Source organism: Melospiza georgiana, chromosome 16 (genome assembly GCF_028018845.1).
Source record: "Melospiza georgiana isolate bMelGeo1 chromosome 16, bMelGeo1.pri, whole genome shotgun sequence".
In the NCBI taxonomy this organism is placed as follows: domain Eukaryota; kingdom Metazoa; phylum Chordata; class Aves; order Passeriformes; family Passerellidae; genus Melospiza; species Melospiza georgiana.
This window is the reverse complement of record NC_080445.1, coordinates 9,271,586-9,295,883: the sequence shown is the minus strand read 5'-3', so window position 1 is coordinate 9,295,883 and position 24,298 is coordinate 9,271,586. Positions and strand designations below refer to the sequence as shown.

The 24,298-nt window shown below is 39.9% G+C and overlaps 1 protein-coding gene across 4 annotated transcripts in view; it reads left to right on the top strand.

Annotated features, from left to right (window-relative positions):
• Positions 1–24,298, top strand: part of CPPED1 (calcineurin like phosphoesterase domain containing 1) — a 57,884-nt gene that overhangs the window by 7,773 nt on the left and 25,813 nt on the right. For 2 of the 4 annotated variants that reach the window (XM_058035249.1, XM_058035248.1), the window contains exons 3-4: positions 9,641–9,768; positions 20,095–20,313. In XM_058035249.1, coding sequence (XP_057891232.1) covers positions 9,735–9,768; positions 20,095–20,313 — 253 coding nt within the window. In that variant the 5' untranslated portion in view covers positions 9,641–9,734. Of the gene's footprint in view, positions 1–8,261; positions 8,278–9,640; positions 9,769–10,089; positions 10,192–20,094; positions 20,314–24,298 lie in introns of those variants that run through there. The other 2 variants (XM_058035250.1, XM_058035247.1) reach the window with 2 other exon arrangements.

The following is a 24,298-nucleotide window of genomic DNA, read 5'->3' as shown; positions in this document are numbered from 1 at the left end:
AAGAGAACAGTCATCTCTGTACCATGTACAGATACAATTTTCCCAGCAACTGACTTACAGCTATGGAGTTGAATCCCTGAGGAATCTCAGCTCCTTAAGAACAAAATGTAAAATCCCTTATTTTCACCTGCTTGTTCAATAATCCTAGCAATAGCAACAACCACAAAGCCATCCCTCCTAGGACTCAGGGAAGAACTACAGATGCTTTACTGTGGCTACACTCAGAACTTGTAAAGGTGTTTTGATACCATGGTGATGAACACAGAATAAATGCCAAGACAGGCAATGGATCCAGCTGGCACCTCTCCCTCCTCCCACACACATCATGGTGTTCACCACAACAAGTTTATGATTTTGTCCTAAAAATCTGTTAAGTCCTGTTGGCCTTTATGAATTTACTTGCAGAAATCACAAAATGCTCTCTTCCCTTTGATTTAGTCTAGATTGTGTGAGAGGTGCATTACTTTTTTTCAGGAATGACACCCATATGATATATCATTCTCTTGGAAAAAAACCTCCTCTAAAACCCTAGCTGATAAATAAATGTGAATACTCCTTCTTGGAAAAAAAATTATATACCTGTCTTCTCAGTCAGTTTAGGAAAGTTTTACCCAGGATGGTGTTATTATATTTGCTCAGGTCAGATTTATTGTTCAGAAGCTCAGAAAGTCCTCTAACTTCTACCTTGTAATTTTCTGTTTACTCTGGATTTATTTAAGGATGAGGGGGTTTGATTTTTTTTATTTAGAAGATGAGATAAATACTTGCTAGACTAGGTTATGTAAGAACTCAGAAATATTACAATTCTCTTTTCTTACAGGAAAAGTGTGAAAAATAATAGCAGTCTCATTGATGCACTACATCTTTCTTGAGATATTTACTAACTCTAAGTTTTAAATAGTAAACAGTGCTATTTTAAATTTACAGTTTATTCCAGTTGCACAGCACAAGGATGCCATTGTGCTTGACACTACTTTGTGTCCTTGCTGGCAGCTTCATTATAAGTCAAAGGCTGAGGGGGTATGGACAAGGTGTAAATCTTTCAGCTGCAGAGTATTCTTAGGACTAAGTAGAAGAAATGTTGTTGCAAGGAATGCAGATATTTATAAACCAAGGTTTATAAATCTGTTATTGAGTATATTAAAATTAAAAATTAAACATTTTTCACTGAGAAATTAATTTTGAAGCTACTTTAGCTACTGAAATATTTTATCTGTTTATATACCTGGATGCTTCCAAAACAGTTACATTTCAAAAGATGAAGCACTAGGTACTGGGAGAATATTAGTAGATGAAATTCTATGGATTTAAATGAGACCAAGGCTCCTTTTAGCCAGGATAAATTTCACTCTTTATTTGCTTGAGTTGCAGAAATTTGATTAACCAAAGTTTATCCAGAAGCAAATTAGTGCTGAAGTGTGAAAACCAGAGCATTGAGACTACTATCATAGCCCTGTGCTGGCTTTTTTTATCCAAAGAGTCCAATTAAGCAAACCTGGCAGAAACCTTAAAAATAAGTGTCCTCTGCTGGTTGCTAGTAAAGAATTGATCTCTCTTTTTTTGAGAGAAACAGTACCTGTTTGCCCAATGAGGAGCTGAAGGAGAAAAATAGAGTGTAATACCAGAACTACACAGATTTCTGGCTCTGGGACCAAGAGAAAAGACTGGAAATTCTAGTACCAGTCTGCTTATAATATAATTATTTCTGGCAGACAGCAAGGTAACAGATGCTTCTTCAGGTCAGGGCTTCCCAACCTGCTCCTAGGCAACCTTTCCATCCTTGTTCACACGAGCTGGACTTCAGTTCTTGTGGCACATCAGGGGCATGAACAGCCCACGTGCAGATCTCTCAATCCTTTCAAATGCACAGTGGGAGGATCTCTCCATCCTTTCAAATGCACTACAGTTTAACAACACTGGCTTACAAAATTGCACCTGACCAGGAAAGAAATTTAGCCTTAAACAAACAGTTTGTTCAGCCCCCAGAAACTTTGCTGGAAAAAGCTTAGGGCAAACAGAAGTTACAGTTTACTATAGTTTGCCTGGAAATAAATATGTAAATCAACCTGGTTTTGGTTAAATTTGACCTTCTCTGGAGAAAAATTAGACTTGAAGGTTTTTAGAGAATCAAATGGAATATTTTCTTTCCCACCTGCCTTTTCCAGCAAGGAATGCAATGATCTCCATCTAGGTAAGCTTGGAAGTACAATAATGAATGATCTTCTGCTAGAAGCTCAGCTCTGGCAAATTCTCACCAGTTCAGAATTATTTAATACTTTTTGCAGAAATCATCACAGCTAAGACTAGATTAGATTAGAATTGCTTGAGAACTGCTAGTTTAAAAGGAACTGTCATAAATATTGTAGTGAAGTGCAGCTTGTTGATAAGCATTACATCACATTTGTACGTCAGATAGGCATAGTAAGATCTTCACCCATTGAATCCAATTCATCATTGTTTTTTTATATTGTATACATAATTTGTGTATATATACATTATATATATACATAGATATGCTTTTCCCCCAAAGTCAGTTGCTCTGTTCCAAATGTCTGATTTTAAAATGTTTTTCCATACTGCTTGTATTGGAGAATAAACTGAAGTGCAGATTCAGACACATTATTGTATTCTTCTTAGCATGCTGAGCTCTTAAGATGTTTAGAAATATTGTGGAACTGCAAAAAAGACACAGTCAATTAATTCCTTCATTTGAATAATTAAACATTTTAAATACTCCCTCCATATCTTATGTTCAGCTCAAGATCTATTATGAATAGTAGCTGGTACTGTATGCTGCAGGAGACTGTTAGGCACAGGATTCCTAGAACCTGGAGAGGAGAATGTTTCCTGGCACTATGAATTTACCTAAACAATGACAAAGTTGTCTTGTTCTAATTCAGACATGTTTCACACCACAATAATTACTCCATATGAATGTTGTGCTTTTATTTTAATGAAAAATTCAGCACAGTTAATTATTCCAAAAAAATTGTTATGGTTGATGAATCCATCCAATCACATTCAACAAAAATGCTAATCACACTTCACTGGTTTTAAGTTGTTTGTGGTTTAACACTCATTTTTGAATAAGCCTGACTGTGTTTCATAGCAGGAAGGTCTTAGTCCCATCTGGTTTTAAGGCTAGAAATGGGTGGCACAGTTTATTCTGCAAGGACACTGGGTTTGTTTGCCACAGAGTACATTTGGGACTGTTGGATGTAGCATCTCCTCATTGGTAGCTGACTGTTGTACACAGCCCTCTGCAGTTCCTACTGTGTATTCCTGCAACCAACTGGCAACATCAAAACGATCTTTAAGGGTTCCAAGTCATCTACAGAAGAGGCACTTGAGTTAATTTCTATATTTTGCCTGATGTACAGGGGACATATCTTTATGGTGATCATCCTTCAGCAAATGTAGGAATGGATCATTAGGACCAAGCAATATTTCCATGAATAAAATTTTATTTCTGCCTTGTTTCAAAACCAGAAGAAATTCAAAGAGTGGAAAGCCACTTTTCTAGTGTCAATTAGTCTAGATTTTTATGCTTGGACATTGGTCTCTGTTACATTTGTAACAGAGATTTGAAAACTACTGGAGCATTAAAAATTTGAAAGAACACTCTGGGAATACAAACAGTGTTTGCTGTCATTGACTTAGTTGTTATGAATAAGTACAACTGGAAGGAATCTGAAAAAAATCATTGCAAACACGGGGAAGGAGTCTGGTGGCTGAACTTAAGGGTAGTACAAAACAGGTGGATTACATTTGCCTTGTAGGGCATGCAATCTTGTCCTCATCTATAATTAATTTTAAAAGTAGAAGCTTTGTGGTGCATGTTATGTCTTCACTCATAAATCAGCCTCTGTGTGCCTCTACCTGTGTCCAAATTTTCTGTTATTTCTTTTTACCCAAGGCCTGTAAAACACCTACAGATCTTTAGACCAGGAATCTGAGGGAAGTGGAAAATGTAATTTATTGCTGAGATAATACTGTTGAAAAATGGATCCTTCTGGTTATCTAATACAATCATAAAGGGGAAAAGAAAGGTCCTTGAAATTCTGAGAAACAAAAGTGCTAGGCACAGCTGAAGGAGAGTCCACACTGAAACCTAAAAAAAAATCAAGTACTATTTAATTTTCAAATCACATTTCCTACAAATTAAAATAAGGGGTTTGTAATAGCGATAATTACCTATTCAGCATCCTTCATCAGTCTCTGAACTCATTTTCTTCAGTCATTACTTGAGTGAAAAAAAAATTAAATGGGTCATTTATGGTTTAAATTAATCTGTGCTTTTCCCGGAGTTCCTCCTTTGTTCACCTCCAGCTTTAATTACTGAAAAACATTTTGTTTTATAGAAATCTGTGGCAAAATAGATGCATCCTTCATAGTCATCCTATTTCAGGAAGTACAGTGACTGCTATATTAGTGACATCACAGATGGTAAAGTCAATTTTAAGATCTACTTCACATGCAAAACCTGGCACACAATATGAGTGAATGCTAATGTGTAGAAGAGTTCTAGGAAGAGTTTAGCAAACATAAATCATTCTCCAAAGCAGCAAAGATTCTCTGAAGCACCGATGCAATTTATTAGGCTGAATTTTGAGGGGAGAGTAGTGGCAGAGTGGAACTCAGGAAGGCCAATCAACAAGAGGATTTATGTGCCTGATTGATGCACAACTACCTTTTCCACTTCACAAAACCTAAGTGGAACCTTGTCCACGTAGAGGACATTTCTGTGGTGCCAAACTTCCCTCTGTAGCAGAAGCTGCATCTTTGCAATGTGGAATGACAATGGGTTCTCTTTCAGAGCTTTTTTGTAGTCACTCTTTTTTCTTCTCAAAGTCATCTGATGTCACTGTCTATCTCTTTATATCCAGTTTGTTGTATCCTGTCAGATGGTGATGTACATGTGCTTCTGAGAAATATATTTGGTTAAAATTTAGGTGAACAAAGAAAAATGACATTTTTCTGAAAGAAAATGAAATCTCTTTACAGAAGGAAAGAAAAAGGAGGTATCAGTTTTTTCAAAACACCCAAATTACTTGTATGTCACCTGTAATGCAAAAATGAGATTTTCTAGTCTGAAAAAGAGTATGCTTTGAGCAAGGAAACAAAGAGATTCATCCAGTACATTTGCAACACATTTTGGATTAACCAATGTAACAGGAAAAGACCAATGCCCTTGTTCTATGCCTAGTTGAAAAATATCAAAGTGCACTGATTGTTTATTGAATTTTAATACTTGAAAGTTTACTGCTTCTTTGGGGTTTTTTGGACAGAAGTAGTAACTGTGGTTAATGATCACCAGGGCTTTTATTTTTTTATAATATATGTCATTTATCAGCAAAGGAGAAAGGACTCTCAAGAGTCATGCATATAGATACATAAACTAAATACTAATTTTTCTTTCAGTTTTCTGGTTTTGCTTCTACATTAATGGAACATCTATTTGTTTAAAATAAGACAAGTCCAACAAGACCAAATTTGAGACCAAGTTGTGAAAGAAAAGGTTTTAAACCTAAATTTTCTTCTTAGACCAAGTCAAATAGTATATACCTGAAACCTGCAGTACTCTAAAAACATACAGATGTATGTGGATATATACAATAAATAGTTTCTTCAGATCTATTTATATTCCTAATTCCCTTCCATTTGTGACTGGACAGGATGAGCAACAGGACTCATAAACTTTATATAGTGGGCAAATGCTGCCCAAATCTGATGGCAAAAATTCTGGAGAGCAGTTAAGCCAGAAAGTTCTTATAGTTCAGGATGAGGTGGCAGTCAATCACAAATATTCTACATAATTTTGGAAATGGACACTTCAATTAAAACCTTGGGGTTTTTTTTCATTCAGGTCAAGCCCTGCTGGACTCCTATGCAATTTTTATGTGTATAGCACTTTCAAGACAAACTCATGACCCAAATATCCATGACTTTTCAGGAGCAGACACTGAATGTGTCAAAGATATGCACCAGATCAAATAATTCCTCCTAGTCTGGCTCTCTCATTCCCTGGAGTCTTTACTAATCAAGAATTTCGAATCTGCTGGTAGCCCAGGTCTCAATCATTCAGTGAAAGGTGTGAGTTCTCAGTGTACCTGAAAATGAAATCTCAGGACACAGAATTCTAAAATCAGAGGCACCCTGAATAAAGTAGGACTCTTGAATATTTGGGAGCACAGAAAATTAAAAAGACATCTTAAAAAATGAGCAATAGCTCTAGATAGAACCTGTATCTGTGTCAGAAATTGGAATTCAGTGTGCAAAACAAATTGAGTTAAATAGTGTGTTTAACTCATTACATCAACTTTTATATCTCTCATAGTTACAGTGATTCAAGGAATATATTACAGGTTTCTTGAACAAATGGAGCCTGCCCACACTAAATGAGTCAGATAAAAATCAATTACATAGTGGATTTTTAGCTGTGGAAATAATCAATGTCATCATTGTTCCCTTCCTAGCAACAAAATATTGGTCCTGGTCAACCAATCCCTTTAAGCTGGCTTGTGCAAAGCAGTTTTAATATTTTTTATATTATTTTATGGGCCTTTTGAAAATGGAAGGCCATTTGGTATCAAGACCAAATATTAACAGAGCCTTTTTTAACATTGCTAACACTCTTCAGTGCAGTAATTCACTTTTACTGTAGTAATTCATTTTTGTTTGTATTGAATATCAGAATGTTTTATCATATTATGTAATGTTTTAGGCTCAGATTGCTAAATTTACTTCTAATAGTGTAGCCATCCTGGAGTCTCAGCAATGCAGCAGGACACAGGATTGTACTGGTAAGAGATACTACTGTAAGTTTCCTGATTTTTATCCATTAACTGTTCTTGGGGAAGGAGAGGAGCTGTATCCTGTGCCAAACCTCCCAAAATGTTGCATCTGCTATCAATGCTGATCTGTTCAAGGACTTACAGGGAGAAGAGATTCTTAAAGAACAGAAAATACATTGTATGTGCTATTTATTTTGAGCATGAGTAAATCCAAATTCTTTCTAAACAAATACAATTATATGTAATTCTATCATGAGATTTTATCAATTTCCATTATTTTCTCCAGCTTATCCCTCAAGGACTCATATATATCAGCAGGCACTGAAAACAGATGTTGATATTGCTGTGTGTATTGTTTACACCTCTAATTTTCATTGGATTCCCTGAATTCCAGATGGCACATAGTCATTCTATTCTAGATATAAGATTAAAATGGTTTAGTTTCAAATCTGCATATCTGTCTGTATATTGTAATTTCAATTCCAATGTTTAGACCAACCTTGTTATATCCTTTTCACCTTTTGTACTCTTCCAGTTTTGTTCTTTGTCATCCTGTCATTTGCTGAGATTAGAAAAAGGATTCTCATTCTTAAACCACTGCCTTGAATATTTTGCTCTTTATTTCAATTTCTCAATAGAGATAGTAAATTTTAGAATAATTTATTTGTTTTATTAGTACTTTATCTAAGTCTCTCAAGGTGCATACAGTCTTACTTTAAACTGCAGTAAAAAATAAGGCAGAATGTCTGTTACTGGATTCTTCAGAACTTCCAAGAACTGTAAGTCTTGGCAGCATGATCTAAAGCACACTCAAGTAAGTCTTACGAGATCTGGACTCCACAGATCTGCACTATTCTATTCACAGCCTTTACTAAGCTAAATCTTACATAAGAATTTTATTTTCAATGCCTGCATTTTCCACTTTTAATCTCTTATTTTCAATATACTGCATGCCCTCCCAGAATGGTACATTTCCCTCTGTATGTTCACACTAACTTCATAAAATTAGTAAAACTCTCAATTTATACTCTCTATATAAGAGGAGACACGTGCTACTGTAAATTATTTATGCAGTGCCATTATATTCATGACACTTTGTATAACAAATCAAGTCCTATGACAAAATTCTGATGCTTTATCTAGGCCCCATCTGGAATGAGTCCATGAAAATCTATAATTAAACCAACATAGATCAGTAGTAACTTTGAACAACTTAGTCATAGTAAAATGAGTTTAGCTGTATAGCATTTGGTCCATGAGCTTGGCTTCAAAAATGCATACTTCAAATTTGGCAGAGTAAAGGAAGCAAGAGAGAGCTGAAATCCCTCTCCTGCATACACAGTCCTGATTCTCAGTTCTCACGTTTATAAGCAAATGTTCCTTTATTTCTGCAGATGAAAACACTTCTGCACTCAGGCTGTAAAATCCCAAGAAAATGTGTTTAAATTACAAAACTAAAATTTCTCATGGCCTCCTCATTACCGTAAGTAATGCTCAAGGTGATCTAAGATCAAAGGATTCCATTTGAAGAGGAGGCAACATAGGCAGGCTGCACACTCACCATCATCACCTAGAAAGAGCTGAGCATCCTGAGGCTCATCCATGATCCATCCTGCCAAGACATCAAATAGAACAGAATACAAGTACTGACAACAGAATTTTGTAGAGGAGAGCGCCCTATACACGACTAGAAAAAAAGAGCTGTGAAATTACAGACTTAGATAAATCTAGAAGATCTTACAATCCCCATCTCTGCCAGGTCTGATTCAATCTTTCAGACATGCATAACTTGACAAGAAACATGGTTGCCTTTAGCAACACATCCAGGTTAAGTAAGACAAAGGTAATTCAGGTGCTGATCACAATCTCATGTCCTTGTGCTCCAGAGCCACACTATGCTGCCTTGCCAAAACAATCTACATTTCTTGGCCTGATCTTGATGTTGTTTCACATGCAAAATTAATTCTGACTTTAGCTGAAGTCATGCAGCAGTCATATATCCTGGTTTATAGCTGCTCAGCCCTATTAAGCAAATGAGAAGAAAATGGAAAAGAAATAGAAAAGGTAGAAAAAAAATTCTTTGCATGACTGAGCCAACTGCTCTTATATTAGCATGAGCAGTTCTACCACGAGACTGTGATCACCCCTTCCTATGATGGTGTTGGGATATTTAGATAGGCTACACCTGAGACTTAAAAATGCACTTTAGTTTTTATTTGCTTAATATACCACATGCTGCCTCATAAAGAGGGGAATTGACAAAAACTACTTAATAAAAAAGACTTCTCCCAGCACTTTCCATCTAACGATCTTTAAGCAGTTTACAAGTAGGACTGAAGAAGCTTTTATTTGTGGATAATAATACCCACATTTTACAGATGGAAAAGCCATCTAGCCATAGGAATGCATTTTAGTTGACAATATTAACCTTACCTAACACATTGCTGCAGATTTCACACAATTAATAGAGGCACTCAGAACTCTGCATGTTGCACCACACAGAATAATGGGGTCCCAGCTGTTCGACTGGGAAACTGCAACCGTGTTGTTGTTCCTGGATGGCTGAGTCAAAAAGGAATTCTAGGTCAGAAGAGATGAAGAAAACATTGCCTTGTAAGGGTCACCCGTATATTTCAGCCATCGCCTCACTGTGTAGCTTGGTTCTGACAGGAGCAGGAGCTGCGTGGGCCCTGCTCAGTGCCCTCCACTGTGCCCATGGGCAGGGCAGGCGGAGCTGGGGGCACTGGAGCAGGGAGGCACTGGGGTTTTGCTTTTTCTGCGTAACTGGAGCAGGGGGACACTGGGGCTTTGCTCTCCCTACGAAACTTCTCTTTTCTTTTTCACAGAGTAGTTGCTGGCGATACCTAAATGCGGGAGCACGTTTAAACACTGAGAAAACCTGATGAGAACAACCCATGAAGGAACAAAGGAAGGTTGCCAATGCTTTCAGACAAGGGGTTACTTCGGTTCGCAGGTTAGGAACAAGCTGAATATGATGTAATATAAATTTATTATAATTTATTTAAAAGCCAGCGCATCTTCGGGGCAGGTTCCACCCTAAGTCGCCCCCACACACGGCGGTGCCAGCAGCCGCCCCGCAGCCCCCTGTCTGCTCCCAGGGCTGTGCCAGGCCTCGCCCCAGAGCCGCCCGAGCACCGCTGCTCCCCTCACGCCAGGCCCCCGAGCCTCCAGCGCGGCCAGAGCGCCCGGGCCCGCGGGGCGTCCCCGGTGCGTCCCGGGCCTCCCGCCCGCGCCAGGCGCCGCCCCCGGCGGAGGCGGTGCCGCCCCCTCGGCGGCCGGGCCCAGCGGTGGCAGCGGCCGCGGGCCGGGGCGATGGCGGCGGCGGAGAGCGTGTTCCTGAGAGCCCGCGGCAGGACCCTGACCGCCTTCCGCCCAGGTACGGGGAGCGCCGGCCGCGCCGCGCCATCGCCCGCGGGCTCTTCCCCGCCGCGCTGCCGGGCGGGAGGGGCGTGCGGAGGGAGGCCCCGGGTTTCCCCGGCGGCGGGAGGAGCTGCCGCCCGGGAGAGGGAGGTGTGGAGCGCCGGGGCCTGGGCTGTCTGCCGGCGAGCGGGGGACACGGGGGGCACCGGCGGCCGCAGCGCGGACGGACGCGGGGCTGTGGCCGCCCCGCTGCCCCCGCTGTGCCGGGGCGCGCCCGGGTTTGTCCCCAGGCTTTGGCTCCCGTGCAGACTCCAGCAGTGTCCAGCGGCGGATTCGTTTTTAAATGCTTGTCGGTGCTGCTGAACCGGGTCTCCACAGCCTTTGGAGCTGTTGGTGCCAGCGCTGTGCTGTCCTGTGGTTGTACCTGTAGGGGTGACCTAACAGGTGACCGCTGGGTCACTGTTGGTGCCCGAACGAAAGGGCACCGAGGTGTAAGGTGGTTCACGGCTTGGTGAGATGCCGCTTTCCCCGGGGTGCTCAGCCGCGCTCGGGTCAGCAGCAGCACAGGTGCTCCCCTGGCCCTGCCCCGCTGTGCGGGAGCAGCGCTGCGAGCCCTGCGCCGCAGCCAGCCGGGGCAGACGCGCTTCCACACCCGCCAGGTGCGTGGGGGACGAGGCCGAGCCAAAGGTGGCAGCCGCCTGTCCCTGCTGGTTCTGGCTTGTGGCTGGACACAGAGGAGCGCATTTAACACCTTAACATCTCAGTGACTGCACCTGTTTGTAAAATTCTCCCAAGGATGGAGGTTCTACAGTGTGCTGGGGCTTTTCAGGGACACAGCTGTGTTAAGAAATCATTTTCCATGGTCATGTATAGAAGGTCTTCTATTTCTCTGTATTTATGAATTTCAAATTGTATTGGTTTGGTGAGGTCAGCAAGGCTATTTCATCCCGTCAATTTTGTGGTCTTTTCTTGGATTGCACTGGAAATATTTGGCTTTGCTTGTTGCCAAATAAAGAAAAATCACCAACTCAGAGCATGTGAAGTATATGTATACAGCCATTCTGGCAACCTATTAATTGCAGATGGTCTGGTTGGTTTGGAACAGCATGCCTAGCATTTGCTGAGGGGACAGATGGCAGACAAGCCATCTAGTTAAATCAACTATACAGTGGAATTTTGACAAAAGGAGTGTTCAACAGCAGTGTAAAAATTTCAGAGTAAAAACTGTATTTAACTCCTTGAAAATTTCCTTAAACATGGAAGAAAATGTCATTTGGGACCAAGTGTGCTTCTTTCTTCTAAAATGTTTGGAATTCTTTAAATATTACTTAAGATTTTTCTTACCAGTTGGTTCCTTCTAGTCTTGTTCAGGATTTGTTAGGCTATCATAGTCCAGCTACCATCTTCGGGTGCAATATTTTTTGTAAATAATTTACTTGGGTCTTTCTTAAGATGCTAAAGTTCAACACAACGTTTTAATAACTAAATTATTAGGAAAAAAGATAATCAAGGGCTGTTAAAACTGAGGCAAATTTTCATGCAGTTTAAGACAAAAATCAGTTGCTGTTTTGTTGTTTTTCTCAATCTTAAGGTTCCACTCCTGTTAAACATGTATCCACATTTTCTGCTACTGCTGTGGCTTGGCGCACTGTTTCCTTTTAAAGTTTGAAAGCCACTCTTGAGAGCTAAATTTCCTTCCTTTTTTCCTACCGTTTCTGCAAAGTCCCTCTTCCCTACTGGTAAATTGTTCACTCTGCTTTTACATAATGTGGAGGTTACACCTGTAACCTACTCTCCTCTGCCCTTGATGTGGGACATGTGCTTGAGGAGCTTGAGGTGAGAGATTGAAATTATCCATATAATCAATGAGGCACAGTAGTAAAAAGTGTATAAATACCCTACATGATTGGCAAGAGACCTTTGTATGGTTTGACTTTACTTGGTGAAATAAATTGTCTCTTTTATGCCCATGTGAAATTTTGCTTCAACTGTCTACTTCTGTTAGCACTTGAGTGAAGAAACAGGACCATATGTTTGGGTAAGTGCTGTCTTCACCACTTCTCTCCAGAAGTCAGGGAGTTATTTGGCTTTTTGGTTGGTTTTTTTTGGTCCCGAGTATGTCAGTGGCATGCTGTGCAAAGAATTTCTTTGGTGGAAGTGGTGGAACACTTTTTTCAAGTACCTAAACAAGTGGTATTCTGTCAGTTGAACTGGTTGAGAAGTGTCTGTTTGAACCTGTCTTTTGCTAGTTCTAGTTGATGGTTCTGAAACCTTTATGTGGAACAGATGAATAACCAGTATTGCATCCTCACAGTCTCAGTTCCACATGTGATTTTGTGTTCCTTTGTCATACCTCCCTCACCAATCTTGTACATGCTCTCAAAGTTTATTCAATTACTTCTCATATTTTCATTTTGCTCTGTTCTCTATTCCTTTCCAATCTCTGATTTTTTCCATTTTTGAATGTTGAGGTGATTCTTGGTAGCACTTGGTTAAAATCATATGAAGTTGGTGGTGTTTTCCCCACGTGCACTATGCTGCACATTTTTGCACAAAGTTCATTCTTTTTTGAACACTCACTGCATAGGAAGTCTCTCCTCAGCTCTTCACAACCAGGCCTGATTTTCATGCTGTCAAATGGCTTAATTTTAGCAAATTCCACTTCCTCACTGCTCAGTTGCTGTGACAGATTGTTTTGAGTTGTTGAACAGTATATAGGTCCTAGTACAGATCCAGGTGGCATCTGGGTGTCTTGTCCATTTTTGTTTTTCTTGCCAGTTTTCTGTGCATGCAAGGACTTCATTTTGTATTTCCAGACAGCTTGGCTTCCGTAAGAGTCTTTGGTGAGGAACTGTAAGATCCTCATGGAGATGGGATCAAGTGGATCTCCCTTGTCCCTGTAAAGCTGTTGATTACTCTTTCTGAAGAATCAGTAAACACAGGAGCTACTGTCTTGGTTAGTGCTTCCATCACTTGTCTGTACAGATGCCACTTTTGTAGTCAGTTGTTACCAGAATCCTTTTAAATGTGGATGTAATAGTGGCCACCTCCCCTGTTCCTTTGGTGCCAGGGCAGGTTTAAGGATAACTCCCCAGGAGTTCACTGGTTTTCACTTTTGAGGAGTTCTATGGATGCCACCCAATCTGAGTGGTTTGTTAGTGCCTGTGTCTGTTTGTGGAATCATCTACTGGTACTTTGATTTGGAACAGACCTGATGTGCTGTCTCTCAGGAGGAACTATCACATTACATCTTCACAAGTGGATGCATGTGGATACAAAAATGTACCTTGTTTTTTATTATTTCAGCCTTTCTTTTTGGGTGCATCTTGCATGTCTGGAACACCTGTTAACCATAGTGACTGTATGGCAGACTACCTGCTCCTAATTCCTGTACAAAGTGCTTTATTAGTTCTCAGTTTTATCCTGTTTTCAGTTCTTCACTTTTTTTAGCTTGACCTCTTGGACTTCAGTATCAAACCTTTCAGTGTATAAAATCTTTCCTGTTTTTTTTATTTGAATGCTTTAGCTTTTCAAAGGACATTGACCTGCTCTTACCAGCCTCCTTATCACTGTTACTTAAGTAGTTTAGACACTCTGGATTCTTTTTGGTCTTTCTGAAGTCCTTAGTAAATGCTGTGCATATGGTCTGAGCCTCTGGGATAGTGTCTTTGAATAGTTTCCATGCTGCCTTCAAGGATTTTTGCACTTTTTAAAAGCATCATAATTATATATAATTCGCCTTCTTTTGAAATTAAATACAACCACAGTTGATTTCTTGCTTTCTGAAGAGTGTTAGAGCTTGGCACATTTTGATTACTGTTCTAGAGCTCTTCAACAGTAATATTTTTGAGCACTGATCAGAACTGCTTCCCAGCTTGCATATTCCATTCCCAGTACTGTCTCCAACTCTCATATGGATTAGGGAAATTTTTACGTGGGTTTTGAGAAACTTTCTGTGACTTCACCTTGTCATTATGCAAGCCACCCCCCTTCACACCTACAGTTCTGGGCTGTAAAGTTTTTGTAATGAGTTTACATGTTAAATTTGGGGGTGGGCATAAGGCATGACTGGAATTTAGCTTCTGTAGCCCTCAGTACAAATAAACTGTGTCTGAGAGGGCATTTCTTACCTTGATAGTTATCTAAGAAGTTTAAAAGTATCTTTTGGTAACAGTAGCACTGTCTCTTTTTTTGAGAAACCATGTTCTGTCATTTAGGTTTCTACTGACAGTATTTTTGTAGTGCATAATTTCTAGAATAATTACTCTTTAAAAAGTTTCATTTTTTCTCTGAAAATGTATTTTAATTCCTGTTTTGAAGGGTTTTACCCTTAGTACTTATAATGGCATAATTCATGACAGGTTGCCTTGGTCATCCAACAGAACCTTCAGTAGTCATGTCTTTGGTAGACTTCCAGGTACACATAGAAAAAAATAGTGAAAGACTTGCACTTTCTTTAGACTGAAATCTTTGGTATTTAGCCATACAAAAATAATGAGTTTTATAAACCACTTCTATTGAGAATATTTTAATATATAACAAGAAATTATTAAAAATGTAGCACAGTTCCTTTATTGGTTTTTAAGCTATTTCAGGACTGAGAGTAATGGAAACAAATTGTTGCTGTTTGTGTTGTCTGTGATGTATACATTCTGACTTCACTTAAGAGATTCCATTTTCCTTCCTGCATGGACCTTCTTTGGAAAACCAAGGTTGTGCTTCCTTTTCAGTTTTACTCAGAAAAAGAGTCACAGGCACACTTTGTAAGCAGAGACAACTCAGGGCAGGGAACCAGGTCCCTGTGTCTGCTGTGCTCTGAATTTCAGGTATTGATTCTCCTGTCAAACCCAACGTGACAGTGACGGCATCTTCATCTTTGTTACTGCCTGTGGTGCACTGAGCAGGCACTGGAGATGTGTCCATGTCCAAACTGCTCTGACACAGTAGTGTCTAAAGAGAGATTAAGGACAGGAGTAACTTTCTGTAACTGATTTGTTTCCGTTAAATTCTGCAGAGTGTAGGGAAAGAAGAACACCAATATACTGTTGAACCCAACCAATGTACTTATAAAAAATCCCCCCAGGGAAATACTGGAAATCCCACCAGGATCCACAATCCTATGTGCCTGTCAGAGGCCAGTGGTTTCTGTGAGCAATCTCAATAGATGTGTTGGTGGTCCTTGGAGATGGGGAGAGAAAAGAGATGTGAAACTAGGAAGAGCAAAAGGGGAAGAAATGAAGGTGCAGCAAGAGATTAGCTATTGTCCTTTAGAAGTTGGGAGAACCTGCTGAAATCCCACGTAAGTCCTTGAAGTGTCTCTTTGCCTGTGATCACAGTACATGGCTGAGGTTCTCTCTGGTGAGCTGCTGCTGACTTCTTTGGTCCTTCACAGAATTAATCCTTAGGTAAAATTAGAAGCTGGCACTGTTTTTCAGCCAGTGCTACTAAAAATACATTGCATCGATCCTCTGTCTGTACTTTGGCATTCATGGGAGCAGAAAAAGAGTGGGAAGCTATTGAAACTGAGGCATAACAACATGTTCAGTAGTTGGACTTCTTCTGTGGCCGTCAGCTGTGCTTTTAAGGAGGTCTGGAACCAAAACTGATATGAAATCTGAGTTTTCTGTTGCTTGGTGTGTAAGAGCAGCTCCACAGACATTGGTTGTCCTTCAGAAATGGAAGTCATATGTACCTCAGTTATCAGAGAAGTCTCAACTTTGTTCTGCATTTGTGTTTTCTTATGGTAAATTCTGAGAATCACAAACAGCTTCAGTGTCTGTAAGGATGAAGAGCCAATTTTGAGGCATTGTCAGCTTCATTCAATTTTGTGATGGAAGCAAGAGGACAGAAAAAATTATTAATTAAATCCTAATCTTCTATTGCTTTACCTAGCATGCACTTCATCTAATACAGCTACATTGCTCATCTGAAGGCTCAAAAACTCAAACTCCTAGTGAGAAAGATGCCTTTACTGTTATTCCCACTGAAGTCATTTGCTGCATTTGAAGGGATGATGGCCATTGTACACATTATTTAACTGAAACCTTCAGAAGTAGCAGGTGGGACCTGGATCACGACTAGAGGCTTGCTGCAAAAGCAGCTTTGGGCCTGCCACCACTTGTGCCAGTGGTGTTTGTTAGTTCCCCTCTGCCAGGCTTGGGCAGGCCCCCAGCATGGGAGCAGAATGATCCCCTGGGCACTGCTCTTGAGATGCAGTGCAGGGACCAGAGAAAGGGCTCAAACAGGGGCTTGTGGGGCCTGGCCACAGGGCAGACAAAGTTCATTTGCTTGCTCACAGTACCTGTTCTGTGGGTAGCTGAATCAAGACATGAACAAGCAGCTGCTGAGGGAGAAAAGGAGGGTACAGAATACTGGTCTGAACAGGGTCCATTGATAAACCACTTCATTATAAGGCAGAAGACTCCTGGATCCATCTGTGGTAGTGGAAGATGCTTTTCCCAGCTGTTTCTCATTGCTACCCTCTCACCATATTGGTTTGTTGGAAAAGCACTCATGCAGACCTAGTCCTGGGGTTTTCAGCAGAATTAGTGAAATTGCACTGGTAGCAACACTTGACACTTTAGCTGGACTGGTGTCACGGCTTGCCCAGATGAGGAAAAACTTGCAAAAACAACTCTGAAGACCAGTGAGGGCCCTCAAGAGTTACCTCCTGGATGTGCTGAATTCAGAACAGCCTTAAGGTTGGTGCTATGTGCAAGTTCACACCATTGGTGTACTTATACAACTCTAATCATGATATTCTGGTTTTGTATTTAAAGTACTTAAAGCACATTTCTGATTTTAAGAAAAAAGTTAAGTTGTAAGTTTAAACAATGTCCTTACATTATTTTGTTCCCATATACTTTTGTTTCATGGGAAACAAAAGCAGTGAGTTGATAAGTAATAAGCTAATGGTATTTGGTTTAAGTACAAAGGTTATTTGTTTTTAATGTTTCTGGTTGGAGTGATCAAATAACAAGACAAAGGTAGAAAATATTTTTTCAGCCTTACTGTTATTTTTGTAACTATTTGATAAGTTATTGAATACCGCAGAAATTGCTATTGACTGAATTATTTGACTAAGACCAGTTAACTAACATTTTAAGTAAATGTTATTTATATAGCCCTGATTCCTGGCTCTCTTCTGATATCCCTGCTTCACTTTCTTCATTTTATCTTTTTCTTTCCTACAGGAGAATATAGCACATACCTTTGCATCATTTTCAGTTCCTTTCTTTTTTCACCTCCTATCTCCTTCCTTTTCTCCCCACTCTTCACCACCTCCACCCCTGCATCTTCTGTTTCTCCTTTCTTCTGCCATTTCTTGATTCTGTCTGTGTACTGAACTTCTTTTTGAAATTCATCTTATCAGTCTCTCTCTTTGCCTCACATGACCATCACTCACCCACTCAAACCAGAGCATCTGTGCACAGTCTTAGAAACATTCAGGTACTTGAAACCTAGAGAGTTTCTGTATTGGCATGAATATAAGTCAGGAAAATAAAATATCCCTGAAACATATATTAGAATAACCCCTAGTCTGCCTTTCCCACCTGCTGCCTCCCAGTGCATTGTGTCCCTGCCAGACCTGTGTGTGTTCAGGGCTCTGTGTGAAGTTCCCTGGGAGCTGGGCCAGCCCTGCTGCCTGTGCACCCAGCCAGGGCTGCTCCAGGTGCTGCCTGTGGCCACCAGCACCATGCTGGGCTCTGGCAGCATAACACAGTCTGTCCATACTTGAAACACAGGCTCTGAAAATAAATGCTGGCTCTTTTTCTAAGTAGTCTCTGTAAAAATAAATAAATGGAGTTATATTTTACTTAGGCTGCTATGGTAAAAATACTGACTTCAGATTAAACAATACAAAGCAAGTAGATTTTGCTCAGCATTGATTTATCAGTACTGTCTGTCAGGTTGCTGGAAAAGGGACAGGTAGTAGTAGTCCTGCCATCTTGTTCAAAGTTTTGTTCTTTTGTCCTCATTTAATGAATAAATTGTGCCACTCCTTCAAACCAAGTTCCTGTTCCAAACATTCCTTTTTTCATTTTCGTTTTGTAGAGGTCATAAAGGGCTTCTGATGCAAGCTTCCTTATCTGATTTTTTTTCTTATAGCTTTCTACCTATAAAAACTGTAACTTGGTTTCTCTGCACAAACAGTGCCTTTACTGCCTTTATCACGTAAGCTGCTTTTATGGCAACTGTATTTTTTCTTGCAAGTCATAAAATAAAAACCTAAATTATTTTTGGCATTCAACTGGTTCCATAAGGCCTATACTGCAAACTCATAGATAGATAGATCATTTCACTTCTCTGAACAGTTGTATAACTTGAAGAGTAAATTTTATTCCAGAATTAAAAGCCAATGAATGGCTAGAAGTTTCTGTCTATAAAATACATGATTATTATTTAGAGTAAGTCGGTTCTGGTATATAAATAATTTTGTTTAGAAATGAAATGTTACTTTAACTAAAGTGCAGAAGCTTTCATTTGGAAAAAGGATCTGGTGCCATAGCAACAGATGACAATCACAAGCAGCTTCCGGGGGTTGCCTGCGTTCCTCCTCCCTCACTCTGGCCTATCCATATCCATGGTGCAGGAGATGAATTCTGAACTCAGTTTGCTAACCTTGCGTGGAAGAAACTCACTCCCCTTCTTGCAAAGTGTGAAACTTCAGTTCTAGAGCTTGTGGAAGGAAATCAAAAGTACATCCATGTGTTGAACATGCAACTTCTCTACTGTTGCTAGAAAACCAGAAGACCATTTGCCTCAAAATGGATTTCAGATCAGATTGACATGATATGAGAGTATATTTACAGATTATATTTTAATTTTAAATCATTTGTATATTTTCTTTTTAGATCCAACTAGAGATGGATGTAGTCTGTGAGTTTTTAACAGTTTAAATGCTGTTTAAAAACCTCCAATAACAGTAAATGTATTAAGCCAAATAGAGCTGTCAAAACTAAAATATTCAGGTTGCAAATGAATGCATATAGACAGCTGGGGAAACCACAGTATACTTGTGTTTGTACTTCAATTCCAGCTACAGATATAAGTATGAGAAACAGGCTACGAATTTTTCTTTTAAATTTGTAGCCAACTCTTGTTTTATTTGCCCAATGTTGAGAATTTTTTCTTCCAAATGGGCTTGTAGTCCTATGTGTCACCCTTTGTTGTGCTTGGTATTACAATACTGGAGAAAGAAGTATTCAAAAAATGGTACCAGTACAGATTCTGTCCTACCCTCTGCCTACACTGACTCTATCAATAGAAGCTTGTTTCTGAGTTCTCACCTTTCTGTCATAGGTCTTGGGAACAATTGTGGCAGCAGTAAGTTTAATTTTCATTGTTGCTGATGATTCTGGTGCTGCTGGGTGTAGTGTTTGCTGACCTTGGACCTGTTGAGTGGCTTCAGTTCTGACTCCAAAGAATGTGCTACATCCAAATTTCTCTAAAACTATGAGAACAAAAAAGCATCCAACTCCTTAATAATTTAAGAAAAAGTCTACTGGAACCATGAAATGTGAAACCTGTGTATTTTAACTTGCTAATTAAAGAAGCAATAATTGGAATCTTAAAAGAGTCAACTGAAATCTAATGTTACACACTTGTGCTGTGTTGTAGTCTTGTAATTTCCAGCACTACTTGCTGATTTCTTCACATACTTCTCTTCTAATCAGTCTGTAATTACTATGTGGTGTAATTAGATTAATATGCTTTCCTTTATTACAACTATACATTAGAGGAAAATTTTGTACTTCTGCCTTTATATTTGTCCTGTATGAATGAGTACAGAATTCTGTACTTGAATTAAAGCAGTGTCAACCTACTGAGGTGAAGAACAATCAATTTAATTATGTGTGGAAGCTTTCATTCTCTTTTAAGTCTCTCTACTGTTTTTTTTCCTTTTTTTTCTTCTTAGATGCTGAGTACCAATGGAAGGGGCCCTTCTACTTCATCCAAGGAGCAGATCCTCAGTTTGGACTGATAAAAGCTTGGGCACAGGGAGACACTAATAATGGAGATGATGAATGGGGAGAAGAAATTAAATTAACAGAGCAAGCAGTGCAGGCTGTTAACAAACTAAACCCTAAACCCAAGTTCTTTGTGCTGTGTGGAGACCTTGTCCATGGAATGCCAGGTAAGTCAATTAAAAGTGCAGAATGGAGGTAATAACTCTATTTTTTTATACTTCAGATTGGCAACAAGGCTAATTTACTTGACTTCAAAATAGTCTTTCATAAGTATCATTAGTATTAGTTCCTGTTTTGGTATTTTGGGGGAAAAAAGCTGTGATTTGTAGATGATTCTTGAGATATTATTCTGATTTTTTCATCTGACTTTGTGTAGCATTCATCTTACAGCTGTACATCTGTACATTCATTTATTAATTGCTTGCTTTGAGGGGCTCTAGCCACTGGGGAAAACTAATGCCAAGAAAATAGGAAAAACTAAATGTGGCTTTTTGGGTACCTAAAGTGAGTAAGGCTCAGAGAATTCTATAGATTTCTAGTGCTTAATAGATTCAAATATTTACATTTTTAAAATGCTAAAGGTCAGTGAGTTTGAGCTCTAGCAACTCTGTCCTGTGGTTGTGGGACTCTGAGCTCAGTGTGTTTCTTTGTACCCTGAGAGGAAGAACAAAAAACCATCCAGAAAGGTGAGTTACAAGAAAGAGAAGTACTTTTCTGGGAAGTGCAATTAGATGTGGTGTTACCTGCTGAGAAGTGGTCTGGAAAGCAGAACTGAGCACGGTGTCCCACATTTGTTAGCCCTGATAAGCAGCAGAGCTGCAGACAGCCCTGGCTCTGTCACTGCCAGCACCACAATGCACCAGGGAGCTGCAAACATCCTGTGCCTTGTGCTCTGCTCTGCTTCACACTCCACCTGCACCTGAGGAGCTGCTTCCCAGCCCCTGCTCACACGGCAGGGCCCCGAGCACGTTGGAGACCTTTCACTAATTCCTGCAGTGTCCCACAGTGGTAATTTTAAGACTTTAGCTGTCAAATTGATTGACAGTATTTGTAGGCTTTCTTTTGATCGGAACACAGTTTTGCTGAAAGAGTGGGAAAGTGTAAAAAACAACAGATTTAAGCTTGATTGAATCTACTGTGTAACACCTCAGTAGCTTGACCATAAAGTATGCCATGGTGAAGTTTTATTGGCTTACATGCTTCCATTAATTTTGGAATCATCTTCCTATAGCGGAGTTTTAATAAATGTTTTGATTAGGACCTCTAATTTGTGTAGGTGTTGCAAATATTTTGGTTTCAGTATCTCTTGAAAGAAAAGTCAGGACAAATAGTAAGTGTTATACATCCTGTTGAAAGGGATCTTTCACTCTAAAAATTTAGAAAATCCAGGAGGCTAAGTTGGTTTCTTTTTGATAACAGTTTACCTGGATATTTCTCAAATACTCATAAAACAGTGCAAAGTTCTGAGTACTTTTGTCTCTTTTGACTTCAAAGAACATTATGCTAAGGCTTCTCTGTTGGTAGAGTTTAGGTGTGAACTAGAGAGCCAGCAATATTCTGACTCCCACTGGGCACTGAATGGCTGGGTACAGTAAATCTTGTGTGTGGTACTGCTGGTATTTGGTTGGGTTTTGTTTTTCTAGCAATGGTTCTCTGTAGTCATTATTGTCCCTTTTGCCAGTGTATGTCTCAGACTTGGGAATGTTTTAAATACAAACCTGTCAGGGCTTTGCAAAACAGTAGCATTATTCATTTTGCTAATAGACATGTGAAAGAAACTGAGTGGATTGTACTGGTGAGATCACCTACATTGTGTGATGGATGTGCTGTGCCTTGTATAAATATTTGAAGCTGCCTCATGCAATTTCCAAGAAATTGCAAGAAAGAGCAGTTCATTACTCAGTAAACTTAAGGGTCTTTTCCAGGCTAAATGATTCAATGATTCCATGATTACCTCACTTGAGCCACCATATTTTAACTTCTCTAATAATTTCTTGGTGATTGAAATTATGTTAATAGTTTTCAAGCCTGTGTTATCATGTAGTTATATAAAGTGGTTAAGGAAATGCACTATTAAAAGGAATTGTAGAATATTCAGCTGGAACAATTACTTCATTATTGCCTTTGTGTTTGTACAAATGGCTTGCTCTGCTGTGTGTTGATAAACATAAAAGTACAATTTAACCATTAAGTTGTACATAAAAGGACAGTTTTACAGCCCTTTGTCTTTCTGTCTAAACTGATGGCAGAGATAACAGTGACTTGCTCTGTGGTGCAGATATCTGTGGATTAGCAGTCTTGGACTAGTTGCCTAAAAGGACAGGGAGGTTATACAGATTTTTAATCAATTCCTGTTGGTAAAAAAGTGAGTGGGCAACACAGATCTTCCTGTCTTCTCTTAAAACATTTTATCATGGAGTACTAAGGGTAAAGTTTTTGATGGACTGTTTTAAAGCATGCACTGTAGCCATTTAGCTGAACCAGTGTTGAAGCCTTTTGCACAGGAACTCCAAGAAATCTCAGAATTCCAGCAGCTAGAAGTGATGAGCAGAATCCTGATCAGCTGGGAAGCAATCAGGCACAGCACTTGGAATCCATTACAGATGTCATTAGAGCAACGAAGTAATCATATCTTGGTATTTAGCTGCTGATTAAAAGTAGTTTGTACTCTGAATATTATTTCCAGAAGTTTTTCTTGATTACATAATCAGAATAGGATATCTATTCTTGGTAACACTAATATTGTGGTACAATCACATCAAGAATTTTAAGTGTTACCTTATAGTGCAGCTATCTCACTGAATATAATTTCTATGAACTCTGTGCTTACATCTAGATACACCATGACAATGAAGAACTTCCTTCTGAAGGCATTTATGTGCATTAAGTATAATATGATCTAATATGACAAAAATGGTAATCTGTAAAATATTATTGATCAGATTATGTGTTTATTTGACTGCATTTTTCTAAAACTCTGGGAACTGATTTCTAAAAATGTTACTGTTCTCATGTCAAGTTGGAACCTTCTGTTTGGTTTTATGAAAACTTCCCATGTGGTTCCTTTACCAATACACCTGGAGCCCAGCAGTCCAGTTCCAGTCCAGCAGCCAGTTCCTCACCCATCTTGTTCTCCACTCATCCAGACTGCAAGATCCCAGCTCCACAGCCCTTTGATGATTATAGAGCAGTGTCTCACAGTGACATCAGCCAGCACTCTCAGTACTCTTGGATTCATCCCATCAGTCCCATGGGTTGAAGCTTTACAGGAGATGCTGATTCCATCCCTGATGTTTCCTGTGCTCCATTAACTCTGGGAGAATGTTTCAGTGCAGGGAGGCAAGGGAAGCTCTGAGTACCTGCTGCTTGTCACTGCCTCACACAGCAGTGGGCTGTATTTTATTATTTTATTGCTAAAGTAGCAGTAGAAGCTTTTGCTGCCTTCTGCTAGTTGCAGCCCTCAGAGCACTTTTCCTTACAGCAGCCCTGCATACCTGGGTACTTTTTCAGTATTCCTTCTTTCAAGTATGTTTTTGGTTCCAACTCCCTTTTATGTCCTTTTTTCATTGGTTCTCAGGCATGAGTCCCTCATTTAGCTAGATCATTCTCCTACATTTTTCTCTCTCCCTCTGCCTTCCCTGAGTATCCAGAAGGACCATTCTTGTGTTTGTAGGACCTTGTCTATGAACACTGTCAACCCTCTCAAACTCTTGCTTTCAGAACAGCCTCACACATTCCTGTGGCTGATCCCTGAATAAGCCAGGGTGCTGTCATGAGGCCACAGATGTGCTCTCTGCCTTTCCTGCTCCCCTCAGGGTCTTGAACTCCACCTTGGAGGCTGCTGCAGCCAAGGCTGCCAGGATTAACACACCCTCAGCACTCCTGTGTTTGTGAGCAGTAAGAGAGCAGGCCCTGGTTGGCCTGTCTGTGTCCAGGGATTGTCCCACTCTCCCTCCTCGCTTCCAGATCCCCTGGATTGCTGTCAGCAGGTGTCAGGGATGTTCGTATCCCTTAAGTCCCAGGGCAATCTAGAGACTTTTTCAAGTTGCTCGTAGGATACTTAATCCATTCTTTTGCCCTTTTTGGGTTGTCTGTGCCAAAATCCCACCTTTAGTGGCTGAGCTCTTCCCCAGTCCTGACTCAAGTTCAATG